Source organism: Oryx dammah, unplaced genomic scaffold (genome assembly GCF_014754425.2).
Source record: "Oryx dammah isolate SB20612 unplaced genomic scaffold, SCBI_Odam_1.1 HiC_scaffold_23, whole genome shotgun sequence".
Taxonomy (NCBI): Eukaryota; Metazoa; Chordata; class Mammalia; order Artiodactyla; family Bovidae; genus Oryx; species Oryx dammah.
Window position 1 is genome coordinate 69,165,060 of NW_024070207.1, and position 7,588 is coordinate 69,172,647.

Consider the following 7,588-nt stretch of genomic DNA (forward strand, 5'->3'; position numbering starts at 1 on the left):
ATGGTAAGAATACGTGGTATTCCTATCTATGAATAAATGTTTCTTGCCTGTCCCTTTGTTTCTATTCTTAGCAGTTTGGAGTATGGTAGAGTATGAGGACTAATGGAATTCTAAATCTGAAAGGATCCATTAATGATCATTTCTACTTCGATCCAGCAAACATTTATTGAGCATCTACTACATGCTAAGCACTAGGATACTGAGGAAGAGAAAAGAATAAAACAGATTCTCCTGTATTATAAAAAATTAGCTTTGTTTCTGCTGAGTTTTTTTTTACCAACTTTATTAACCCCATCCCTTTTCTAATTTAATGCATTTTTTCTATGATTTCTACATTCCCCCTGTTAGAAAATAAGTATAAATGCCCTCTTTACTAACACAGGAGAAAATTCTCTCTAGCTAATTGCCAACATCCACTGGATCATCGAAAAAGCAAGAAAGTTCCAGAAAAACATCTATTTCTGCTTTATTGACTATGCCAAAGCCTTTGACTGTGTGGATCACAATCAACTGTGGAAAATTCTGAAAGAGATGGGAATACCAGACCACCTGACCTGCCTCTTGAAAAATCTGTATGCAAGTCAGGAAGCAACAGTTAGAACTGGACATGGAACAACAGACTGGTTCCAAATAGGAAAAGGAGTACATCAAGGTTGTATATTGTCACCCTGCTTATTTAACTTATATGCAGAATACATCATGAGAAACGCTGAACTGGAAGAAACACAAGCTGGAACCAAGATTGCCGGGAGAAATATCAATAACCTCAAATATGCAGATTGCACCACCCTTATGGCAGAAAGTGAAGAGGAACTAAAAAGCCTCTTGTTGAAAGTGACAAGAGGAGAGTGAAAAAGTTGGCTTAAAGCTCCACATTCAGAAAACTAAGATCATGACATCTGGTCCCATCACTTCATGGCAAATAGATGGGGAAACAGTGGAAACAGTGTCAGACTTTATTTTTTTGGGCTCCAAAATCACTGCAGATGGTGATTGCAGCCATGAAATTAAAAGATGCTTACTCCTTGGAAGGAAAGTTATGACCAACCTAGATAGTATATTGAAAAGCAGAGATATTACTTTGCCAACAAAGGTCCGTCTAGTCAAGGCTATGAATTTTCCAGTGGTCATGTATGGATGTGAGAGTTGGACTGTGAAGAAGGCTGAACACCGAAGAATTGATGCTTTTGAACTGTGGTGTTGGAGAAGACTCTTGAGAGTCCCTTGGACTGCAAGGAGGTCCAACCAGTCCATCCTAAAGGAGATCAGTCCTGGGTGTTCATTGAAAGGAGTACTTTGGCCACCTCATGTGAAGAGTTGACTCATTGGAAAGAGACCTGATGCTGGGACCAGACCCTGATGCTGGGAGGGATTGAGGGCAGGAGGAGAAGGGGACGACAGAGGATGAGATGGTTGGATGGAATCACCGACTCTATGGACACAAGTTTGAGTGAACTCTGGGAGTTGGTGATGGACAGGGAGGCCTGGCGTGCTGTGATTCATGGGGTCACAAAGAATCAGACACGACTGAGCGACTGAACTGAACTGAACTGAACTGAACTGAAACTGAAACGAGATTTCCAGCCTCCATGGCACAAATGCTTCTCTTCTTATGTTTGCATTGCCTTAGCAGGCCCCACTTAATAAGGAGTAACATGTTTCTTTTCCCTGCGATTGTGAGGCAAGATTTCTATTATTGATATCATTGGTGATGTGGAATTGCAGATTGCATTAGCTGTGGTATATAGCCATGGTCAATATATATAATATATACAACTCAAGATTACAATATATATAACTCAAGATTACAATCCTTAGTTATTCACTTCTAATGAATTGAATGTACTCTGCAAAAAGCCATCTTTGAGTGGGTTAGTTTTTGACTCCTAGTTCGTGATTGTATTAGTTTTCTGTAGCTACTGTAACAAATTACCAAAAGCTCAGTGGTTTAGAACAACATAAATTTATTATCTTACAATTCTAGAGGTCAAGAATCTGAAATAGGTCTCAGTGGGCTAAAATTAAGGTATGAGCAGGGCTGTAATCCTTTCTGGAGGCTGTAAGGGAGACTCCATTTCCTTTTCTTTTCCAGCTTCTAGATTCTGCCTACATTTCTTGTTTCATGGCTTCCCTACATTCTCAAAATCAGCAATAATGGATTGATTCCTTACATTGCATCACTTCAATCTTGCTTCCATTGTCATGTCTCCTTCTCTGACAGCTCACTCTCCTGCCTCCCTCTTCTACTTTTAAAGAACTTGGTAATTACATTGAATCTACTTGGATGAATGCTGCTGCTGCTGCTGCTAAGTCGCTTCAGCCGTGTCCGACACTGTGTGACCCCATAGACAGCAGCCCACCAGGCCTCCCCCATCCCTGGGATTCTCCAGGCAAGAACACTGGAGTGGGTTGCCATTTCCTTCTCCAATGCATGAAAGTGAAAAGTGAAAGTGAAATCGCGAGAAAGCGGGACGTTCGGCTTGCGAGCGGGAACTTCTCTGTCGCGCACAGAAAAAGAACGATTTAAAAATGGGTGATGTTGAGAAGGGCAAGAAGATTTTTGTTCAGAAGTGTGCCCAGTGCCATACTGTGGAAAAGGGAGGGAAGCACAAGACTGGGCCAAACCTCCATGGTCTGTTTGGACGAAAGACAGGTCAGGCTCCTGGATTCTCTTACACAGATGCCAACAAAAACAAAGGTATCACCTGGGGAGAGGAGACGCTGATGGAGTACTTGGAGAATCCCAAGAAGTACATCCCTGGAACCAAAATGATCTTTGCTGGCATTAAGAAGAAGGGAGAGAGGGAGGACTTGATAACTTATCTCAAAAAAGCTACCAATGAGTAATAGTTGGCCACTGCCTTATTTATTATGAAACAGAAGTGTCTCATGACTTTTTATGTGTACCATATTTAAATTGATCTCATCCACTAGAATTCAGATCATGAACGGCTGATGGAATAATTCTGTTGGACAGTCCTGATTTAAATAAGATTGGTCTGTGGCTAAACAAATATGGTCAGCTTTTTTAATTTTGATAGTAATTCCGGTTCAACAAGTACTGTCACTTTTCCCATTCTAAAGAGATGATTGAACTTGAATAAGGAATATTAAACTTTTTAGGGAGATGGTGCATTCCTTCTCAAAACCTATAAGAGATTGGTTTTATATTTAGATTTCTATAACTGGTTATATTAATATATTTAAATACTGAAAAGGTCCCTTCACTGTCTCATAGAACAGAGGAGGATTCACACGTGTTTCAAGTTGTGTTCGTTAGCCTGTTAAGGCAAGGATTGAAAATACACTGACAAAGTCCACTTTATCTGTTTGGTTTTATAAACTATGCCAATTTAATTAAAATTCTCTAAAATTTAGCCTTTTACTTAATGAAAGGCATTTTTAGTGTGGTTTATGTATAGCATCAAATAAAGAGTATTTAGCACCTCACATATTGTAGATGATCTTTAAGATCAGATGCTTTTTAAATTCTCTGTGACAAGATATGCTAACAAACTTTGCTTGTTAATTCTTCACAGAGTCAGACTAAGTTATAATTCAGGGTTGTCCTAAACAGGAATTCAGAAACACAACTATAGAGCTACTTGTATATGGTGACTGGTAATTGTGCTTTTGCCAACTCAGCATGATTAGAGGGGCTATATCATTAGCTCAGATTTGTAAACTGTATATTTATAAACTGATATAAGGCTTAAGAATTAAAAAACAAAGTCACAAAAAAAAAAAAAAAAAAAGAAAGTGAAATCGCTCAGTCGTGTCCAACACTCAGCGACCGCATGGACTGCAGCCTACCAGGCTCTTCCATCCATGGGATTTTCCAGGCAAGAGTACTGGAGTGCGTTGCCATTGCCTTCTCCGACTTGGATGAACAGTACAGAATTATTTCCCCATCTCAAGGTTAGTTGATTTGCAAACTTAATTCCATCTGCAACCTTAATTCCCCTGTGCCATATAACCTGACATATTCACAGGTTATAGTAGTGACAGTGACTTGATTTTTTTTCTTTCCATCTTGAAATAATAGATTCACAGGAAGTTTCAAGGACAGAGAGGTCCTATGTACCACCTTTCACCTAGTTCCACCAATAGTTACATCTTACCTAACCATAGTATAAGACCAAAACCTTGAACTTGGTGTTAGAACAATAGGTTTGTTTAGTTCTATGTCATTTTACCACATGTGTAGATTTGTGTACCACTAACACCATCAATATAAAGTACTATTAAGGTGAAGTTGCTCAGTCGTGTCCGACTCTTTGTGACCCCATGGGCTGTAACCTACTAGGCTTCTCTGTCCTTGGGATTCTTCAGGCAAGAATACTGGAGTGGATTGCCATTTCCTTCTCCAGGGGATCTTCCCAACCCAGGGATCGAACCCGGGTCTCCTGCATTGGAGGCAGACGCTTTAACCTCTGAGCCACCAGGGAAGCACAAAGATCTGTCTTGTGCTACCTATTATTATTTTTTTTTTTACAGTCACATTCACCCCCTCATGCCCTCTATCCCCAAACCCTGGCAGTCACTAATACTTTTTAAAAAATGAATCTATAGTTTTGTCATTTCAAAAATGATAGAGTCATGGAGTATGTGACCTTTTCAGGTTCACTTTTTTCACTCAGTATAATGCCCTTGAGATCTAAATTGTCTTGCGTATAAATGGTACATTTCTTTATACTGTTGAGCAGTATTCCATGGTATGTATATATTGCTGTTTGTTTAACCATTTACCTGTTAGGAACATTTTGGTTGTGTCCAGTGTTTGGCTATTGCAAAGAAAGCTGTACAGGTTGCATGTATGTGTACTCAGTCACTCAGTTGTGTCCAACTCTTTGTTACCCCATAGACTACAGCCCACCAGTCTCTCTATCTGTGGGATTCTTCATGCATTCAGTTCAGTTCATTTCAGTTGCTCAGTCGTGTCCGACTCTTTGTGACCCCATGAATTGAAACATGCCAAACCTCCCTGTCTATCACCAACTCCCGGAGTTCACTCAGACTCACGTCCATCGAGTCAGTGATGCCATCCAGCCATCTCATCCTCGGTCGTCCCCTTCTCCTCCTGCCCCCAATCCCTCCCAGCATCAGAGTCTTTTCCAATGAGTCAACACTTCACATGAGGTGGCCAAAGTACTGGAGTTTCAGCTTTAGCATCATTCCTTCCAAAGAAATCCCAGCACTGATCTCCTTCAGAATGGACTGGTTGGATCTCCTTGTAGTCCAAGGGACTCTCAAGAGTCTTCTCCAACACCACAGTTCAAAAGCATCAATTCTTCATGCATAAATACTGGTAAATACTGGAGTGGGTTGCCATTTCCTTCTCCAAGGGATCTTCCCGACCCAGGGATCAAATCTGGGTCTCCTTTGTTTCCTGTATTGGCAGGTGGATTCTTTACTACTGAGCTACCTTGAAACCTGTTTGTTTAATCATTTACCTGAGGAACATTTTGGTTGTGTCCAGTTTGGGGCTATTACAAAGAAAGCTGTACAGTTTAGTGTAAAGTTTTTTGTATGAACATGTTTTCATTTCTCTGGGGAAAATGCCCAAGGGTGTGATTACTAGGTCATATGGTAAGTGTATGTTTAGTTTTTTAAGAAACTGCAGAACTGTTTTCCAGAATTCCTGTACCTAACTTATCACGGTCTACTAGTATCAACATTTTACCTGCTTAAATAAACCTTACCTCTCTTTAAGTCGTTGTATGCTCCCTCACTGATAATATTATAGTCCTAGATATTTCCTTTATATATATTTAGAACTACATCAGACAGTGTCGTGATTTTTGCTTCAACTGTCAAACATAATTGTGAGAACTCAACAGGAGAAGCAAAGTCAATTGTATTTACTCTTACTTTCCATTGTCCTATCTTCCTTCTTGAGGTTTCAAGATTCCTTCTTTTATATTTTTCTTTCTGTTTAGAGTCCTTCCTTTAGTCATTCTTTTAGTGCTGGTTTGTTAGCAATACATTCTCTTGGTTTTCCTTCATCTTAGATTTCTTGATTTCCCCTGTGTTCCTGAAGGATATTTTCACTGCATATACTCTTAGCTTCCTGAATCTGTAGGTTTATGTCTTTTGCCAAATTTGGGAAGTTTTCAGCCATTATTTCTTTGAATACTTTTTCTGTCCTGCCTTCTTTATCCTGTTGTTCCAGGCCTCCTCTAATGACAGGAAAGTTAGATATTTCTTTATAGCCCCACAGAGACCCTGTTCATTATTTTTCAATTTGAGTTTCTTTGTTCAGATTGCATAATTTCTATCATTTGGTCTTCAAGTTAGCTAATTCTTTCCTTAGTCCTTTTCATTATATTTTAGAGCCCATATATTGATATTTTTTAGAATTTTAGTTATTGTATTTTTAATTTCTAAAAATTCTAATTGGTCCTTAAACATGTATCTGATATTTCTTTGCTGAGACTTTGTATTTTTCATTTGTTTTAAGAGTATTTGTAATTTATTACTGAAGCATTTTTATCATGGCTATTTAAAAATCGTTGCTAGTTAATTCTAATATCTGTCATCTTAGCTTTGACATCTATTTATTTCCTGTTTTCATTCAGCTTAAAATATTTCTGGTTCTTGGTATGATGAGTGATTTTTAATAGAAACCTGGACATTTTTTGTATTACATTATGAGACTCAGGGTCTTATTCAAACCTTCTGTTTAGCTAGCTCTTTCCGACATTGCTTCAGCAGGGGAAGGGAGTGTGATGCCTTTGTTACTGCTAGGTGGAAGTGGAAGTTCAGGTTCCTCGCTCAGCCTCTGTAGACACTTGGAGGGCAGGGCTTCTCATTACTTCTGGCGAGGGGTTGGAATTCAGTCACATTTCAAGTGCTTAATAAGCATATGTGGTTAGTGGCTACTATACTGAACAATACATACATAGATGGCTGTCATAGGAAGACCAGAAGTGAGGAAGGAAGGTTGGTTCTATAACAATTGAGGTTTGGTGTGAGATACTGTGGCATAGGTAGAATACAACAAGGACCTAGTTATTGGATTTGAGATCTGTGGCTGGGGTTTTGTTTCCAAAGCCTGTGGTGCTATGAATACTACAAAGATATGTGTACAAGGAACTCAACTGGACATTATCAATATAGTAGAGTTGATAGGTGGGGAAACAGTGGAAATAGTGGCTGACTTTACTTTTTTGGGCTCCAAAATCACTGTAGATGGTGATTGCAGCCATGAAATTAAAAGACGCTTACTCCTTGGAAGGAAAGTTATGACCAACCTAGACAGCATATTGAAAAGCAGAGACATTACTGTGTCAACAAAGGTCCGTCTAGTCAAGGCTATGGTTTTTCCAGTGGTCATGTATGGATGTGAGAGTTGGACTATAAAGAAAGCTGAGTGCTGAAGAATTGATGCTTTTGAACTGTGGTGTTGGAGAAGACTCTTGAGAGTCCCTTGGGCTGCAAGGAGATCAGTCCTGGGTGTTCATTGGTAGGACTGATTCTGAAGCTGAAACTCCAATACTTTGGCCACCTGATGTGAAGAACTGACTCATTTGAAAAGACCCTGATGCTGGGAAAAATTGAGGGTGGGAAGAGAAGGGGATGATAGAGG

At 39.5% G+C, this 7,588-nt stretch overlaps 1 protein-coding gene and 1 non-coding gene across 2 annotated transcripts; one reads left to right on the plus strand and one right to left on the minus strand.

The window, feature by feature from the left end:
* The first annotated feature begins 2,463 nt into the window (after positions 1-2,463).
* Positions 2,464-3,448, plus strand: LOC120881956 (cytochrome c-like). Its single transcript, XM_040265665.1, has one exon. The coding sequence runs from the start codon at positions 2,530-2,532 to the stop codon at positions 2,845-2,847; it is 318 nt and encodes a 105-aa protein (XP_040121599.1). The 5' UTR covers positions 2,464-2,529; the 3' UTR covers positions 2,848-3,448.
* Positions 3,449-4,376: 928 nt separating this feature from the next.
* Positions 4,377-4,448, minus strand: TRNAW-CCA. The gene has a single exon. It is a non-coding gene; the product is annotated as a tRNA-Trp (tRNA).
* Between the last annotated feature and the right edge of the window lie 3,140 nt (positions 4,449-7,588).

What these genes read in the sequence shown, in the direction of transcription:
- LOC120881956 (XM_040265665.1), top strand. Translation starts at nt 2,530, where the DNA reads ATGGGTGATGTTGAGAAGGGCAAGAAGATTTTTGTTCAGAAGTGTGCC.